The sequence below is a fragment of the Eucyclogobius newberryi genome, unplaced genomic scaffold (assembly GCF_026437365.1).
Source record: "Eucyclogobius newberryi isolate DKJ021-1_F unplaced genomic scaffold, fEucNew1.0.hap1 SCAF_10, whole genome shotgun sequence".
NCBI classification, from domain to species: Eukaryota; Metazoa; Chordata; class Actinopteri; order Gobiiformes; family Gobiidae; genus Eucyclogobius; species Eucyclogobius newberryi.
The window spans coordinates 5,343,593-5,362,613 of record NW_027315724.1 but is presented as its reverse complement, the minus strand read 5'-3'; the positions used below and the strand labels follow the sequence as shown (position 1 = coordinate 5,362,613).

The following is a 19,021-nucleotide window of genomic DNA, read 5'->3' as shown; positions in this document are numbered from 1 at the left end:
TAGTATTTACAATAAATATACAGATATATACAGTCCAGGGAAGTATGTGTGGATGTGAGGACTGTGCGGGGCCTGCTTCAGCTCCAGTTTGCAGAACCTGCACGTTCTCCCTGGGGCAGAACCTGCACGTTCTCCCTGGGGCAGAACCTGCACGTTCTCCCTGGGGCAGGTGACTCCTCTCTCTTCCTCTTCTGCTGCTTCCTTTTTCCACTCTCTGTCTTGTGGCCTCCAGCTCCCTCTGGAAGAACTCTGTGTCCACAAAGTCCTTAAAAGGTGGTGTTTCTTCAGGGCTGCTGCTGCTGCTCAGGGCGTCCTGAGAAAGAGACGGTGATGGTCAGAACTGTAGGAGGCGAGGTGATGGTCTGAGGAGGAGGCTTCACTGTGGCAGGTGTCGTGGTGACGACAGTCGTCGTGGTGACGGCAGTCGTCGTGGTGACGACAGGTGTCGCGGTGACGACAGTTGTCATGGTGACAACAGGCAGAGTTGTGGTGCTGCCAGAGTGTCTGTGTTTGCTCCAGCTTTTTCGGGCTGATGTTGAGTGAAGATGATGCATTTAATAATTTGATGTGATGATGATGTAATGATAAATATGTAGTTTTGTGGTCGGGTGTAGCGTGCTGTTGGCTGATTGGCTCAGGGGCAGTGGAGGGGGAGGCGGCCTGTTGTGACGACTGCGGCTGAAGCTTCACTGGAGGAGGAACTACAGAACAAAACAGATGAATGTTTTAGTGATAAGCAACACGTGAAATACAAGACATGACACACATTTAGAACCACTGCACTGGCTGTCAAACTACAGTCAGCATGAAGCATTCATCTGTTCACTCTGTGATGGTTTGACTGAGACAGACACACATGGAGCATGAAGCATTCATCTGTTCACTCTGTGATGGTTTGACTGAGACAGACACACATGGAGCATGAAGCATTCATCTGTTCACTCTGTGATGGTTTGACTGAGACAGACACAGACACACATGGAGCTCACTCACTTTGGGTTCTCTCTTCTCCAGGAGCATCAGATGCAGAATGTGTGGGACGAGCTGCATCTGAAACAACCAAAACACCACAATATAGGTTTATGTTTGTTTAGATTATTCTATTAAAATGTCAGACCTGGAGCTGAAGTACTTCCAGACTCGGGCAGAACAAACCTTAGCTCCTGTGGAAGTGGCACTGGAGGCTTAAGGGGCAGCACATCTGCAGCAGCTGAAGAGAGGAAAGAAATGTATGATACGTTTGATCAACTTTGATCTTACAGTGAATAAGCAACAAGTAAAAGCTCTTACATCCTGTGGTTCCTCCAGAACAGTCTGTTTGGACTGTGCAGCTGCTGTAAGAGAAGAAGACGAATAATGAGTCATATTTAGCCGTTAGTAACAACGCACACTTACATTTGACCTGTTGTTTATATCATAAGTAAGTTTATATGGCTGTTTTATTTAGCAATGTTAGTGTGAATGAGCAGAAGAAGCTCTCACTCATTCATATTGAACACCAGATAATATGACTTACTCTCATCACAGATGCATGAATTCAGAGCAGGACCTGAACAGGGTCAGGAACAACTGAACTCATGCACAGGACAGAACGTGTCCCAAAGTGTCTTTCATGGCAGGACATCTGTGTGTGAACTTCTGTAAACCTGAGGATGATGGAGCTCAGCAGCGACTGGTGCAGACACGGCTGGAATAAAAGACAAACCTTTTTAACACATGGTACATCCAAAATGGAGCTAAAGCGTTACAGACACATTACACACATCCACGTGTTTGGACGGAGATGCTGAGCATTGTCCTCTCCAGCGCGTCCTCTTCAGCCACTGCTAAAGGAAAAGACATGAAATGAAACAGAAGTGACTGCTCCTCTACACGGTGTGACTCTGTATGACTCCACACAAACCAAGAACACATGATTTATGTAGTTATACTCACCCAAGGGCTCACGAGGAGAGGTGGTGGGGACACGAGTGGGTGGGACAGAGGACGGGACAGAGGAGGGCAGGAGAGAGGAGGACAGGACAGAGGAGGACAGGACAGAGGAAGACAGGACAGAGGAGGACAGGACAGAGGAGGACGGGACAGAGGAGGACGGGACAGAGGAGGACAGGATAGTGGAGGACAGGACAGAGGAGGACAGGACAGAGGAGGACGGGACAGAGGAGGACAGGGTAGAGGAGGGCAGGAGAGAGGAGGACAGGACAGAGGAGGACAGGATAGTGGAGGACAGGGCAGAGGAGGACAGGGCAGAGGAGGACAGGACAGAGGAGTACGGGGCAGAGGAGGACAGGGGAGAGGAGGACAGGACAGAGGAAAGGACAGGACAGGAGAGAGGAACAACATAATCAACATAATTGTTGAGTCATTCATATGGATTTTGGCTCTTGTTTACAGTCTGTTGCTAGGTAACAGTTGTGGAATGTCCTCCACATTAACATTAAGTGAAGGCATTTCCCCCATTGTGGGACAAACAAAGTCTCTCTTACTTGTGATGAATTGTTGATGCTACAACTACTTTTATGCACAATAAGAGACAACACAACACACAGATGACGTAATATTACACCTTAAATAAAACTGCACAACTGCAAACCTTTAAATGTAATAAAGTTTAACTTAACAGGGCTGAATATCACACAAAACTGACAGAAAAGTCGCGTTAGTTGTTCAACAGAGACATGGAAGTAGCAGTGATTTTACGTGACTAAAAACACAGTTTCAAAAGTGCAAAACACAAGACGAACTTTACCTGAAAACGTCCTCAAATGCCCGTTATAAATGCCACAAAATACGAGTGTTCTGGGGCAGTAAAATGTCCATAAGAAGGTGAAAACAGGAGCAGATCTAGTGCTAAACTTGTCCCGGTCACATTGAATGAATGACGTCACTCTGCATTCAAACATGGCGCGCTCCCGCCACAGCGCCGCCGCTGGCCAAAAGTATATTACATCCGTAGTGGTTTAGCACTACCATAGGAAATGAATGGGATTCTGTTTAGGGCTGTTTAGCTAAAGAATCCACGGCTGCCGCGCGGCGCGGGCAGCAGACAAGATCGAGACCTGATCAAGCCTTATTGTTGAACCATGTGACACAATCTGTTGTTATGGAATGAACATTCATCATTGGATAGATCATTTATTTTTTGTGTATTTTTTGTGTATTGGTGTTGTTTTCTCAATAAAAGCGGTTATTGTTTGGTTTGTGACGCTGTACTATTTCACATGCATTACATTTTATTGACCACAAGATGGCGTAGTGGAGCAAATGAAACACCTTGCGAGGCATCGACTCGTGTATCGATACAATTGGCTAAAGCCTCAAATGGTTCATGGGGCTTCATTTGGCCATCACTATCTGCGGCTAGCCATATGCCAGCCCCATGGCTCCGAGCTAGCGCGCTAGCTCAACATCCGGTTTGGTTTCATTCTCAAATATCGACACTAACACGAACACTGACCATACCCAACTCAACCATGTATTTATTGCACACTAATACATTATCCCAGGTCGTCTATTTATTTGTATTAAATAAATCCGGATCCCAACCACAGAAGAGACACATGGGAGAGAGGAGGACTCACGCTCGGAGCTACGCTGTGGAGCTAGATCATACACCCACTAACTCACGGAAGTCAGAATTTTAAGGGGGACGGAAGTTACAGAATCCAATATGGCGGCCCAAATCACAATCGTAAAAGACAATAATTATATGGCGGCCCTCGATACGCTTCAGATACTGGGTTAGAGTTCACTTCAGATTTTGACTCAAGAGAGACAATTATTGCCTAAGCTGTATCAGCGGTCCCCGCCATGTTGGAGTCTGACTTCCGTGAGTTAGTGAGGTCTGATCTAGTGCCGACCCTGTGGAGCTCCACTCAACATGGCGCTGCCCGTCGCGTGAGCTAGACCCTTCTCGGAGAAGAGTAGACTGTAAGAATTGTAAAGTTGTATTATTTATATTTATACTTTGTATTTTGTGAAGGTTATTTTTTCACGTAAATGTTCAAATGTATCAAATAATAATAATTAATTTGGTATTGACCAACCGGTTACCCCCCCACGAGTCCGAAGCAGCCGCCGACCAACTACTACTACTGAACTGTCGTGACTTTTATAAAAGCAGGGACGGAATTAATCTAATTCTTGGTTGTAATTTGTCATTAGAAATTAAAAATGTATTTAAATCTTAACTGTGCATTGACGGTGAATTTTCTACTTTAGTACGTAGTTCAATTGCCCCCAACTAGAGAAATCTTAATATTAGAGTAAATCTGGAACACAAAGCTAAAGGTAAGTTGCACATTCATCTCAGAGTTTTTATTGATTATTATTCTGTTTGATTATTAGCAGTTATTGTCATCTTTTTTCATAATTTGATGTAAATCATTTCATTAGTTCAATATATATAACAGGAAATGTCAATGCAGTGTAAGAAAAAAAAAAATGTAATTCATCAATGCATTTCTGAAAATGATATAATCTTTGTTTGAAAACTATGTTATGTGTTATGTATGTATCCATGAGTTTCTGAATTCCATAGTTTTTATTTCTCCTACTAGATTTGGATTGCAGAATGAAACAGTGGTTAAAAGGTATGTTTCTGATCGAGTTATTGTTTCTTTTTTTCTGCCCTGGCTCGTGTGGCTTGTTTTGCAAATACTCTTTGCTTTGCTTTCTATCTGTGCAGCATCAGCTGTTATCATCAGCTTCACCAAATGAATATAGACTAGTTTAATACTTGGTTCTGTAAAGTGACTTATTATAAAAGTGACTCATTCCAAACAAATAAATATATGTCTTGTTTTGTATATCTTGACTATTTTAGATGATTAATCTAAAATAGTTATACTTGACCAGGTGTGTCTGTGCTTTTATTCACGTGATTAAATTAAATCCTCAATTTGAGTTTGACAGTCACAATGGACTGACTCTTATTTTATTTCAGATCCAGTTTTGCTGCGGTGCCTGCGGTCATGTCGGCCCACTGGTCATTATCATTGCCCTTTTTGTTCAACAACAATTATACGACGGATTGACATGAAAAGGCATTTGGCCCCGTGCTTCTACAACCTCTCATCTGTCAAGAACCCGCTTATCCCGCTCTCCAGTGCCTCACCATCAAAGCCACACTCCGGTGCCTCGTCATTGCGTAATGAATAAATATACTATTTTAGAATGATATTTTGCTTTTATTTTTAGAGAAAGTTTTAACAGTTTTATCTATGTTCTTTTGTTTCAGATCCAGATTTGAGAAGGTGCCTGCGGTCGTGTCGGCCCTCTGGTCATTATCATTGTCCTTTTTGTTCATCAACAATTATACGACGGGTCGACATAACAAAGCATTTGGCCACTTGCTTCTACAACCTCTCATCTGTCAAGAACCCGCCTTTCTCAGTCTCCAGTGCCGTCCCATCGCAGCCACCCTCATTACAGCCCCCCTCCAGTGCCGTCCCATCGCAGCCACCCTCATTACAGCCCCCCTCCAGTGCCGTCCCATCGCAGCCACCCTCATTACAGCCCCCCTCCAGTGCCGTCCCATCGCAGCCACCCTCATCACAGCCCCCCTCCAGTGCCGTCCCATCGCAGCCACCCTCATCACAGCCCCCCTCCAGTGCCGTCCCATCGCAGCCACCCTCATCACAGCCCCCCTCCAGTGCCGTCCCATCGCAGCCACCCTCATCACAGCCCCCCTCCAGTGCCGTCCCATCGCAGCCACCCTCATCACAGCCCCCCTCCAGTGCCGTCCCATCGCAGCCACCCTCATCACAGCCCCCCTCCAGTGCCGTCCCATCGCAGCCACCCTCATCACAGCCCCCCTCCAGTGCCGTCCCATCGCAGCCACCCTCATCACAGCCCCCCTCCAGTGCCGTCCCATCGCAGCCACCCTCATCACAGCCCCCCTCCAGTGCCGTCCCATCGCAGCCACCCTCATCACAGCCCCCCTCCAGTGCCGTCCCATCGCAGCCACCCTCATCACAGCCCCCCTCCAGTGCCGTCCCATCGCAGCCACCCTCATCACAGCCCCCCTCCAGTGCCGTCCCATCGCAGCCACCCTCATCACAGCCCCCCTCCAGTGCCGTCCCATCGCAGCCACCCTCATCACAGCCCCCCTCCAGTGCCGTCCCATCGCAGCCACCCTCATCACAGCCCCCCTCCAGTGCCGTCCCATCGCAGCCACCCTCATTACAGCCCCCCTCCAGTGCCGTCCCATCGCAGCCACCCTCATCACAGCACCCCTCCAGTGCCGTCCCATCGCAGCCACCCTCATCACAGCCCCCCTCCAGTGCCGTCCCATCGCAGCCACCCTCATCACAGCCCCCCTCCAGTGCCGTCCCATCGCAGCCACCCTCATCACAGCCCCCCTCCAGTGCCGTCCCATCGCAGCCACCCTCATCACAGCCCCCCTCCAGTGCCGTCCCATCGCAGCCACCCTCATCACAGCCCCCCTCCAGTGCCGTCCCATCGCAGCCCCCCTCCAGTGCCGTCCCATCGCAGCCCCCCTCCAGTGCCGTCCCATCACAGTCACGGGATCACACGTATGCTTGGCCACAAGACCAGGGCACAGTTGAAGTTTGTGGTAAATATATTGAATGCCATTGCAAAGTAGTTCTCCTGAAAAAGAATTACAAAACACATTTTTTGCGAAAACATTCCTCTGCCTCGCGTGACATCTCTCAGGCAAATCATCTGAGGTGCATCACACTGGACCAGGATAATGGGATTTATGTGGTCCCGAAAACAAAGCATGGGTTTTCTGTTCCTGTGCATGTGCAGAAAAAACCCCGTGGGCCACAGCGTGTTAGATGTGAGCTGGAGAAGTGCACACGAGGCAGTGACCTCTCAAGTGGGTGTGTCCACGTCCAAGCAGTGGATTACTGTGAAGAGGTCGTTTTAGAGAGTGTCCTCAGTGAAGAGACCCTCAACCAAATGGTGGAGCAAGCCATATTTGGAGAAGACAAAGCGGCGCAGTGTGTGAAGAGGCAAAAGGCAACCCACACAGCTCATGTTCCTCTTTGTGTGCCAGTCAACTTCGGTGGGTCAGGTTCACGCAGGTTCTGTCTGTCCATTCACGAGCCAAACATACAATGGTTTTGTCGTTTAGGAAGGACAATTGTGACCTACAATATAGCCAAGAAAACCTACCATTGTAAATGCACCAAGTTGAAAAAATCTTGTCCTCACAAAGATATTGCCAAGTGGTATTTATTTCAAACCCAAAAAGAGCTGTTTACTTTCACATCACCAAGTCTGAAGTAGCCCCAAGATTAACATTCAAACAGTCGTGTACAATACATTCTTAAAGGAAGGAACAAATATTTCTTAAGTAAATCCTAAAAGACAGTTGCTCCGAGAAGTTAGAGGAGTTTGACAGCGTGTGGATGATGTACTGAGTATGTGCTCATCACAAAGAACTGTCAGCCTCATGGGTCTGATCGAAGGTGAGCGGAAACTATGCTTCTACTTCATCCTATCATCCCTGCAATAGAACTACATTTCATCATTAATATTAGTTTTATTTTTGTGTTAACATATAAAAGAAATGCCTTTGCTGTGAAAAGATTACTGGTTCCAGGAGGAGAAGGGTCCCAGGAGGAGAAGGGGTCTCTACCTCATTCTCACCCGTGACTTTCTGACATGTTTATGAAGCTACTGGGTTTGATATATAAATGTAAAAATAAATCTGATAAAAAAATATCCAGGAATGTGTTCCAACTTGAATGAGCTTTATATTTCATTCGCCCTTGACATTGGATAATGATGTCACCGATACCAAATAGTACTGTTGGTTTCAGACTCTGCCCCTCTCAGCAGCCACACGTCCTCCAGCGTCTGCAGCTCTTGTTATGGTCAAATATGTCATTCTATTAATGCTGTTTTTGTGTGTGGATAATATAAGAATATGATCCATCCAATATAAAGATCCACCTTTTGAGAAAGACAAACTGTTCTATTTCATTCTTTCTTGGTGATAGTTTGCAGTAATCCTACAACACTCTTAATCTGAGCTTCTCAGACCAACTCCTTCAGATTGAAAATGACTTTCTGGTGGAGAATGTTTTGAGTTTTACAACATCGTTGGGTACATCTTCAGAGGTAGATCTCCTTTGGACAAAGTTAGATTGAACTTGATTTCACTGCTGAAAGAAACTAAACTGTTACAGGAAGTTTATCAAGTCAGCAAATCAGTATCGAGCTATTTCAAACCGAACAGTTTAAAGGAAGTTAGTTTGTATGTTATTATGGACAGACTGCAGTACCACAGGCGACCAGCGGGCGGCAGCCACACGCCACAAGGACAAAATGAGCTAACTTGAGGCTAAAGCTAAAAACAGTGAAGTGTCTAAACCACGACCTCCTCCACCTCCTCCACCACCTCCTCCTCCCCCAGAGCGGAGACGCGGCCTCAGATCACGCGGTCTGTGGCAGGACCAGGGCAGGACAGGCGCAGACGGGCTGTTCAGAGCAGTTTTGCACCGAGCTAGCTTCACATTTAACCCATCGAGGACGCGTTTTTACCGCAAGACCTTCGGAAAGGCCGTGTAGGAGTGTGGAACATGTCTGCTGGACAAACGCTCAGAGCTCTGGTCAACGCGCGGCTGACCGCGGCTGCTGAAGACATATTTGTGCTTTTTGAAAGAACCATAGCGGAATATGAGAAGGAACTGAGCCGCTCCAAACAAGAGAACCAGAGGAAACAGGAGCTGCTGGACTCGGTTCTGAGCCCCAGATTCGTGCTGACCAGAGCGGGTGAGTCACGTGTCCTGACCCCATGATCCTGACCAACATGTCCTGACCCCATGATCCTGACCCCATGATCCTGACCTAAATGTCCTGACCCCATGATCCTGACCCCATGATCCTGACCTACATGTCCTGACCCCATGATCCTGACCCCATGATCCTGACCTACATGTCCTGACCCCATGATCCTGACCAACATGTCCTGACCCCATGATCCTGACCAACATGTCCTGACCCCATGATCCTGACCTACATGTCCTGACCCCATGATCCTGACCCCATGATCCTGACCTAAATGTCCTGACCCCATGATCCTGACCTACATGTCCTGACCCCATGATCCTGACCTACATGTCCTGACCCCATGATCCTGACCCCATGATCCTGACCTAAATGTCCTGACCCCATGATCCTGACCTACATGTCCTGACCCCATGATCCTGACCTACATGTCCTGACCCATGATCCTGACCCCATGATCCTGACCTAAATGTCCTGACCCCATGATCCTGACCCCATGATCCTGACCTACATGTCCTGACCCCATGATCCTGACCTACATGGTCCTGACCCCATGATCCTGACCCCATGATCCTGACCTACATGGTCCTGACCTACATGGTCCTGACCCCATGATCCTGACCAACATGTCCTGACCCCCTGGTCCTGACCTACATGGTCCTGACCCCATGGTCCTGACCTACATGATCCTGACCTACATGGTCCTGACTCCCTGGTCCTGACCTACATGGTCCTGACCCCATGATCCTGACCTACATGGTCCTGACCTACATGGTCCTGACCCCATGATCCTGACCAACATGTCCTGACCCCCTGGTCCTGACCTACATGGTCCTGACCCCATGGTCCTGACCTACATGATCCTGACCTACATGGTCCTGACTCCCTGGTCCTGACCTACATGGTCCTGACCCACATGGTCCTGACCTACATGGTCCTGACTCCCTGGTCCTGACCTACATGGTCCTGACCCCATGATCCTGACCTACATGGTCCTGACCTACATGGTCCTGACCCCATGATCCTGACCAACATGTCCTGACCCCCTGGTCCTGACCTACATGGTCCTGACCCCATGGTCCTGACCTACATGATCCTGACCTACATGGTCCTGACTCCCTGGTCCTGACCTACATGGTCCTGACCCACATGGTCCTGACCCACATGGTCCTGACCTACATGTCCCTCTTCAATGTCTTTGTGGTTCATTGTAGTGTTATATATGACTAAAGTGTGATGTCACTGTAACATGATACGGGTAATGTGATTAGGATGGAAGTGTATGTACTTGTGCGTGTACTTGTGCGTGTACTTGTGCGTGTACGTGTATGTGTGCGTGTACTTGTACGTGTGCCTGTACTTGTGCCTGTACTTGTGCGTGTACTTGTGCGTGTACTTGTGCGTGCACTTGTGCGTGTGCGTGTACTTGTGCGTGTACGTGTGCGTGTACTTGTGCGTGTACTTGTACTTGTGCGTGTACTTGTACGTGTGCTTGTGCGTGTACTTGTGCGTGTACTTGTGCGTGTACATGTACTTGTGCGTGTGCGTGTACTTGTGCGTGTACTTATGCGTGTACTTGTGCGTGTACATGTACTTGTGCGTGTACTTGTACGTGTGCTTGTGCGTGTACTTGTGCGTGTACTTGTGCGTGTACATGTACTTGTGCGTGTGCGTGTACTTGTGCGTGTACTTATGCGTGTACGTGTACTTGTACGTGTGCGTGTACTTGTGCGTGTACTTATGCGTGTACTTGTGCGTGTACTTGTGCGTGTACTTGTACGTGTGCGTGTACTTGTGCGTGTACTTATGCGTGTACTTGTGCGTGTACTTGTGCGTGTACTTGTACGTGTGCGTGTACTTGTGCGTGTACGTGTGCGTGTACTTGTGCTTGTACTTGTGCGTGTACTTGTACGTGTACCTGTACTTGTGCGTGTACTTGTACTTGTGCGTGTACTTGTGCGTGTGCGTGTACTTGGGCGTGTACTTGGGCGTGTACGTGTGCTTGTACGTGTACTTGTGCGTGTGCGTGTACTTGTGCGTGTACTTGTGCGTGTACGTGTGCGTGTACTTGTGCGTGTACTTGTGCGTGTACTTGTACTTGTGCGTGTGCGTGTACTTGTGCGTGTGCGTGTACTTGTGCGTGTGCGTGTACTTGTGCGTGTACTTGTGCGTGTACTTGTGCGTGTACTTGTACTTGTGCGTGTGCGTGTACTTGTGCGTGTGCGTGTACTTGTGCGTGTACTTGTGCGTGTGCGTGTACTTGTGCGTGTACTTAGGGGGAGCTGTCCCACAAACCAAAACAAATCTATTTCAATGACTCCTCCATGAACAATATGACGCCATCGGTTAAACCTGTTCCTGTCACTCCCAATTCAAACTGAAGCTGTTTCTTTTGGAGAATAAACTTGAATAAATACATTGGATGAGATCTTTGTGACGCTGTCGTCTCTAATGCCTGGTTTACTCTAATAAGATTGAACAAGCTCTGCACAAAATGATTATAACTTTATGTTTTTCTTATTTACTGGTTTAGCCCCAACTCAGAATTTCTTTTTAAGGCAAGTTCTGGTTCAGGTTTGGTTGTCTTATGTCTTAAGTCTTATGTACTTTATTTTTCGCAAACCTCTAGTTTATGGCTCATTTGTAAAGGTCAGAGAGCGGTCAGAAAGGCCATGGACCATGTACTGACCAGTGAACAGCCCCAGAGGTGGTTCCTGTTCGGGTCCAGACCACGGGCCCCCTCACAGACTTTGTGTTGGGATGTGTGAAAAGTGTGGCCCTCGGGAAAATGTGTCTTGGTGTAAATTCACACCTTTTATCTCCCGGTTGACTCCTGCAGGTGTCCAGATCCCCTCTCTGAGTCCTGGACCCGGTTTGAACCAGGAAATCCCAGAGACTCCACTGACCAAAGAGGAGCCAGAAGACCAGAGCGTGAAAGAGGAGGAAGAGCAGCTGCAAGTGTGAGTCTCAACTACTTTAAACCCCATTTTTCGAATAAATGTTGTCAGATTAGAAATATATTTTGAAAAAATGAGTCAGAAATCTGAACTTCTAAATGAATCCCATGTACAGGGTTACATACACTTTATTTGCATAGCACATTTTACTAACACAAAGTCTCCAAAGTGCTGCACAGAGTACAAGACAAGCACAAGTCCAACATGGTCAGAAATAAATAAATACATTAAAAATAAATATGTACAAACAAAATAAACACTAATTAAAAACAAAAAATGCAAACAGTGGTTTGTAGACGCACTGGTTATACAAATGTATTTGTCTTTGCAGCTTTATTTATACTTTTGTGATGTCAGATGTATGATTTCTAAGTGTTTTCACTTTTAGGATGACTTTTTGACATCTGAAAAAGGGACTCCCGAGGCAAATGAGCTCATATCAGCTAACTCCTGGCACATATACATTGTTTGATGTTGAGAAATGCGCAATGTCCCTTTTCAAAGAAATAAATACATTATCCAGTAGGAGACTGGATAATTTGAATCCAGGTGGTAACTTGTTTTTTGGGACACAGTGTAATAAGACTTTGCACAGGACAGTGTTAATCCAAACATGTTTCATTCATTTAGATTTTATTTGAATTCCTTTTTCAGGGTGGTCCCCGAGTCCAGTGTTGTGTTTGTAAAGACCGAAGAGTCCTCACTGTTTCAACAAAGACAAACTGAGCACAGAGAGAATTCTCAGGATGAGGACATCAGCTCACACTTTCACTCAGAGACTGAGGGAGACACGCACCTCTCTTCTTACATTGACAATGGTGGAGACTGGAGAGCTCCATTCAGTTGTTCAGCTCCAAGGATGGACACAGAGGCAAATGGAGACCACTACAACCACATCCAAATCAGAGCCAGAAGCACAGCTTCACAAAACTTAGTTCTCTACCCCGAATACAAGTCTGCACATGAGATGAGTTACGCTCTGAACTATGACATGTCAAGAACAACCGAAGGAGCGGAAGAGAAGAAACACCAGTGCCCTGTTTGCATGAAGAGATTTGGATGTAAACGGGATTTGCAAAGACACATTAGAGTTCACACAGGAGAGAAACCATTCAGCTGTTCAATTTGTAAGAAAGCGTTTTCCAGAGAGAGTATTGTTGCAGAACACATGAAAACACACACTGGAGACCGACCATACAGCTGTTCAATCTGTAAGAAAACATTTGCCCAAATGTGTAATCTTAAAGTGCACACGAGAACACACACTGGAGAAACACCCTTCAGTTGTTCAGTCTGTATGAAACCATTTGCACAAAGGAGTAATCTCTTACAACACATGAAAACACACACACAGGAGACGCACCTTGCAGCTGTTCACTTTGTATGAACTCTTGATCTAAACAGGAGAAAAACGTTAAAGCTGTTCTGTCTTTAATACACGGTTTACCGTGTGTGTGTGTCTGTGTGTGTCTGTGTGTGTCTGTGTGTGTGTGTGTGTGTGTGTGTGTGGGTGGGTGTGTGTTGTGTGTGCGTGTGCGTGTGAGGCGCGTCTGTGTGTGTGTGTGTGCGTGCGTGTGATGCGCGTCTGTGTGTGTGATGCGCGTCTGTGTGTGTGATGCGCGTCTGTGTGTGTGATGCGCGTCTGTGTGTGTGATGCGTGTCTGTGTGTGTGAGGCGCGTGCGTGTAAGGTGTATGCGTGTGTGTGATGCGCGTCTGTGTGTGTGAGGCGCGTCTGTGTGTGTGATGCGTGTCTGTGTGTGTGAGGCGCGTGCGTGTAAGGTGTATGCGTGTGAGGCGTGTGCGTGTGTGTGATGCGCGTCTGTGTGTGTGAGGCGTGTGCGTGTGTGTGATGCGCGTCTGTGTGTGTGAGGCGCGTGCGTGTGAGGCGTGTGTGTGTGTGTGCGTGCGTGCACTCGTGTGCGTTTTTAACCTTGTAATTGTTTTCTCACACATTTATAGACCTAAAGAACAAATAGACAGCAATAATCATGAATAATCAACCTTCCTGAAGACATTTATGGTCAAATACGGCTGTTCCTTGTTCCAGTGTTCCAGGTTTACCGGGGCTTTTATTGATCCCACTGTGAGGAAATGTGAAGCTACTGCAGTACTCTTATGTACAATGAGGCTATGACTATGTACAGTGCAGCATATTGACAGAATAAATACTACAGCAGGTAAAGTGACTTCAGTGTCTTGATTCACATTATTGTAGATGTTAAAGAAGGTTTTTAATGGTTATGGGCAAAACTTGAAACTAAGTAGTAATTGACAAATGTATTTGCCTAGTACCCAAGTTATGGAGTACTTGGAGTGCAGTGTTGGGAATAATACTTTGAAAATGTATTTTGTAAGATGCTATATTCTGTTACATGGTCCAATCAGAATACTGCATTCTCAATACGTTGAGTTATATATCTTACTGTGAAAAGCAAAGCAAAAAAACTGCTTTAAGTTTGTGCACTGTTGTGCTGTACAGGCAGTGGCATGTGGTCAGGGCAATTAGTTGGCCAATAAAATCTCAAATTACTGTGTGTCACAACTAGATGAAATTTCCCCATGTGTGGACAATAAAGGAATATCTTATCTTATCTTGGATATAAAATTGTTCTAAAATATATAAAAATAAGCCGCTTTTCCCTCACTTCTGTTGCTGAAGCTTGGTTGAAGTCACGGTGTCTTTTAGCTCCCTCTAGGCTACTGAGCTTGTATTTTCATAAAGTTTAAGTTTGTCACAAGCTCAGAGTCGGGGGAAGGATTTGGACCCATAACTTCAGAACACACATTTAAAGTTCCTGGTCTCTGAACCACAAATTCACATGTTTGTCTGTTTTTAGTTTGTCAGTTTTTTTTGTCTGGTTTAATCCTTGCTCCTGGACAGAGAAAGTGTTTAAGTGTGAGACTTTAGATGTTGGAAACAAAGACGCACATGGAAGTCTGGAGGCCAGGGGCCCAATGGAGGAGGAGCACACACAACAACAGAGTTCTTGCTCTGCCCAAGGGTCCAGGACCCTCATGTGGCAGCTGTGCGAGTGTCAGGACTCTCCAAACGTGAAGACATTTTATGATCAAGAGTTTGGATTATGCAGAGAACTAATAAAGAGAGTTTATTAAAAGAGACCCAATAAAAGGCGTTATTCAGTAGTTCCATGGAGCGCATGAGGTGAGGAGAGAGCGCGAGGTGAGGAGAGAGAGCACAAGGTGAGAGAGGAGCGCAAGGTGAGGAGAGCGTGAGGTGAGGAGAGAGCACGAGGTGCGGAGAGAGCGCATGAGGTGAGGAGAGAGCGCATGAGGTGAGGAGAGAGCGCGAGGTGAGGAGTGAGCGCGAGGTGAGGAGAGAGCGCATGAGGTGAGGAGAGAGCGCACGAGGTGAGGAGAGAGCGCACGAGGTGAGGAGAGAGCGCGAGGTGAGGAGTGAGCGCGAGGTGAGGAGTGAGCGCGAGGTGAGGAGTGAGCGCGAGGTAAGGAGAGAGCGCGAGGTGAGGAGAAAGCGAGGTGAGGAGTGAGGTGAGGAGAGAGCACGAGGTGAGGAGAGAGAGCACAAGGTGAGGAGAGAGGAGCGCAAGGTGAGGAGAGCGTGAGGTGAGGAGAGAGCACGAGGTGAGGAGAGAGCACGAGGTGAGGAGAGAGCGCGAGGTGAGGAGAGAGCAGAGGTGAGGAGAGAGCACGAGGTGAGGAGTGAGCGCGAGGTAAGGAGAGAGCGTGAGGTGAGGAGAGAGCGCGAGGTGAGAGAGAGCACGAGGTGAGGGCACGAGGTGAGGAGAGAGCACAAGGTGAGGAGAGAGGAGCGCAAGGTGGGGAGAGAGCGAGGTGAGGAGAGAGCACGAGGTGAGGAGAGAGCACGAGGTGAGGAGAGAGCACGAGGTGAGGAGAGAGCACGAGGTGAGGAGAGAGCACATGGTGAGGAGAGAGGAGCGCAAGGTGAGGAGAGAGCGAGGTGAGGAGAGAGCACGAGGTGAGGAGAGAGCGCGAGGTGAGGAGAGAGCGCGAGGTGAGGAGAGAGCGCGAGGTAAGGAGAGAGCACGAGGTGAGGAGTGAGCGAGAGGTGAGGAGAGAGGGCGAGGTGAGGAGGGAGCGCGAGGTGAGGAGAGAGCGCGAGGTGAGGACGGGGTGAGGAGAGAGGACGAGGTGAGGAGTGAGGAGTGAGCAGAGGTGAGGAGAGAGCACGAGGTGAGGAGAGAGGACGAGGTGAGGAGAGAGCAGAGGTGAGGAGAGAGCACGAGGTGAGGAGAGAGCACGAGGTGAGGAGAGAGCACGAGGTGAGGAGAGAGCGCGAGGTGAGGAGAGAGCGCGAGGTGAGGAGAGAGCGCGAGGTGAGGAGAGAGCGCGAGGTAAGGAGAGAGCAAGAGGTGAGGAGTGAGCGAGAGGTGAGGAGAGAGGGCAAGGTGAGGAGGGAGCGCGAGGTGAGGAGAGAGCGCGAGGTGAGGACGGGGTGAGGAGAGAGGACGAGGTGAGGAGTGAGGAGTGAGCAGAGGTGAGGAGAGAGCGCATGAGGTGAGGAGAGAGCGTGAGGTGAGGAGAGAGCGCGAGGTGAGGAGAGAGAGCACGAGGTGAGGAGAGAGCACGAGGTGAGGAGAGAGCACGAGGTGCGGAGAGAGCGCATGAGGTGAGGAGAGAGCGCGAGGTGAGGAGTGAGCGCGAGGTGAGGAGTGAGCGCGAGGTAAGGAGAGAGCGCGAGGTGAGGAGAAAGCGAGGTGAGGAGTGAGCGTGAGGTGAGGAGAGAGCACGAGGTGAGGAGAGAGAGCACGAGGTGAGGAGAGAGCACGAGGTGAGGAGAGAGAGCACAAGGTGAGGAGAGAGGAGCGCAAGGTGAGGAGAGCGTGAGGTGAGGAGAGAGCACGAGGTGAGGAGAGAGCACGAGGTGAGGAGAGAGCGCGAGGTGAGGAGAGAGCAGAGGTGAGGAGAGAGCACGAGGTGAGGAGTGAGCAGAGGTGAGGAGAGAGCACGAGGTGAGGAGTGAGCGCGAGGTGAGGGCACGAGGTGAGGAGAGAGGAGCGCAAGGTGAGGAGAGAGCGAGGTGAGGAGAGAGCACGAGGTGAGGAGAGAGCACGAGGTGAGGAGAGAGCACGAGGTGAGGAGAGAGCACGAGGTGAGGAGTGAGCGAGAGGTGAGAAGAGAGCGCGAGGTAAGGAGAGAGCACGAGGTGAGAAGAGAGCGCGAGGTAAGGAGAGAGCACGAGGTGAGGAGTGAGCGAGAGGTGAGGAGAGAGCGCGAGGTGAGAAGAGAGCGCGAGGTAAGGAGAGAGCACGAGGTGAGGAGTGAGCGAGAGGTGAGGAGAGAGGGCGAGGTGAGGAGGGAGCGCGAGGTGAGGAGAGAGCGCGAGGTGAGGACGGGGTGAGGAGAGAGGACGAGGTGAGGAGTGAGGAGTGAGCAGAGGTGAGGAGAGAGCACGAGGTGAGGAGAGAGGATGAGGTGAGGAGAGAGCAGAGGTGAGGAGAGAGCACGAGGTGAGGAGTGAGCAGAGGTGAGGAGAGAGCACGAGGTGAGGAGAGAGCACGAGGTGAGGAGAGAGCGCGAGGTGAGGAGAGAGCACGAGGTGAGGAGAGAGCACGAGGTGAGGACGGGGTGAGGAGAGAGGACGAGGTGAGGAGGGAGCGCGAGGTGAGGAGAGAGCGCGAGGTGAGGACGGGGTGAGGAGAGAGGACGAGGTGAGGAGTGAGGAGTGAGCAGAGGTGAGGAGAGAGCACGAGGTGAGGAGAGAGGGTGAGGAGAGAGCAGAGGTGAGGAGAGAGCACGAGGTGAGGAGTGAGCAGAGGTGAGGAGAGAGCACGAGGTGAGGAGAGAGCACGAGGTGAGGAGAGAGCGCGAGGTGAGGAGAGAGCACGAGGTGAGGAGAGAGCAGAGGTGAGGAGAGAGCACGAGGTGAGGAGTGAGCAGAGGTGAGGAGAGGAGAGAGCACGAGTTGAGGACGGGGTGAGGAGAGAGCACGAGGTGAGGAGTGAGGATGGAGCAGAGGTGAGGAGAGAGCACGAGGTGAGGCGAGAGCGCGAGGTGAGGAGAGAGGAGCGCGAGGTGAGGAGAGAGCACGAGGTGAGGAGAGAGCACGAGGTGAGGAGAGAGCGCGAGGTGAGGAGAGAGCACGAGGTGAGGAGAGAGGAGGGCGAGGTGAGGAGAGAGCACGAGGTGAGGAGAGAGCGCGAGGTGAGGAGAGAGTGCGAGGTGAGGAGAGAGCGCGAGGTGAGGAGAGAGCGCGAGGTGAGGAGAGAGCAGAGGTGAGGAGAGAGCACGAGGTGAGGAGGGAGCGCGAGGTGAGGAGTGAGCAGAGGTGAGGAGAGAGCACATGGTGAGGAGAGAGGACGAGGTGAGGAGGGAGCGCGAGGTGAGGAGAGAGCGCGAGGTGAGGAGAGAGCACGAGTTGAGGACGGGGTGAGGAGAGAGCGCGAGGTGAGGAGAGAGAGCACTAGGTGAGGAGAGAGGACAAGGTGAGGAGAGAGGAGCGCGAGGTGAGGAGAGCGCAAGGCAGGACAGAGCACGAGGTGAGGAGAGAGTGCGAGGTGAGGAGAGAGCGCGAGGTGAGGAGAGAGCGCGAGGTGAGGAGTGAGCAGAGGTGAGGAGAGAGCGCGAGTTGAGGAGAGAGCAGAGGTGAGGAGAGAGAGCACTAGGTGAGGAGAGAGCAGAGGTGAGGAGAGAGCGCGAGGTGAGGTGAGGAGAGAGCGCGAGGTGAGCACGAGGTGAGGAGAGAGCGCGAGGTGAGGAGAGAGAGCACTAGGTGAGGAGAGAGCACAAGGTGAGGAGAGAGGAGCGCGAGGTGAGGAGAACGCAAGGTGAGGACAGAGCACGAGGTGAGGAGAGAGTGCGAGGTGGGGAGAGAGCGCGAGGTGAGGAGAGAGCAGAGGTGAGGAGAGAGCACGAGGTGAGGAGAGAGCAGAGGTAAGGAGAGAGCGCGAGGTGAGGAGAGAGCACGAGGTGAGAGGTGAGGAGAGAGCACGAGGTGAGGAGAGAGCAGAGGTGAGGAGAGAGCGCGAGGTGAGGAGAGAGCAGAGGTGAGGAGAGAGCGCGAGGTGAGGAGAGAACACGAGGTGAGGAGAGAGCACGAGGTGAGGAGAGAGCGCGAGGTGAGGAGAGAGCGCGAGGTGAGGAGAGAGCGCGAGGTGAGGAGAGAGCACGAGGTAAGGAGTGAGCAGAGGTGAGGAGAGAGCACGAGTTGAGGATGGGGTGAGGAGAGAGCACGAGGTGAGGAGTGAGGAGAGAGCACGAGGTGAGGAGAGAGCACGAGGTGAGGAGAGAGTGCGAGTTGAGGAGAGAGCAGAGGTGAGGAGAGAGCACATGGTGAGGAGAGAGGACGAGGTGAGGAGGGAGC

General features: G+C 50.0%; 2 protein-coding genes and 2 long non-coding RNA genes across 4 annotated transcripts; 3 read left to right on the top strand and 1 right to left on the bottom strand.

Annotated features, from left to right (window-relative positions):
- Positions 1 to 1,160: 1,160 nt before the first annotated feature.
- LOC140370386 (uncharacterized) lies at positions 1,161 to 1,665 on the bottom strand. The gene is made up of 3 exons (XR_011928363.1): positions 1,517 to 1,665; positions 1,291 to 1,334; positions 1,161 to 1,210 (listed from the first exon to the last, which is right to left on the bottom strand). It is a non-coding gene; the product is annotated as an uncharacterized lncRNA (long non-coding RNA).
- A 2,881-nt stretch (positions 1,666 to 4,546) lies between these two features.
- Positions 4,547 to 5,475, top strand: LOC140370381 (uncharacterized). The gene is made up of 3 exons (XR_011928362.1): positions 4,547 to 4,592; positions 4,946 to 5,149; positions 5,240 to 5,475. It is a non-coding gene; the product is annotated as an uncharacterized lncRNA (long non-coding RNA).
- A 792-nt stretch (positions 5,476 to 6,267) lies between these two features.
- Positions 6,268 to 7,628, top strand: LOC140372337 (uncharacterized; the record flags this gene model as incomplete). Its single annotated transcript, XM_072459471.1, has 1 exon — positions 6,268 to 7,628. A coding segment is annotated over one exon (990 nt), but the record flags the coding sequence as incomplete, so codon positions are not given.
- Positions 7,629 to 8,403: 775 nt separating this feature from the next.
- Positions 8,404 to 13,893, top strand: LOC140373579 (uncharacterized). Its single transcript, XM_072460157.1, has 3 exons — positions 8,404 to 8,748; positions 11,603 to 11,723; positions 12,375 to 13,893. Exons 1-3 carry the CDS (start codon positions 8,556 to 8,558, stop codon positions 13,105 to 13,107), a joined length of 1,047 nt encoding a protein of 348 aa, XP_072316258.1. The 5' UTR covers positions 8,404 to 8,555; the 3' UTR covers positions 13,108 to 13,893.
- Positions 13,894 to 19,021: the final 5,128 nt, after the last annotated feature.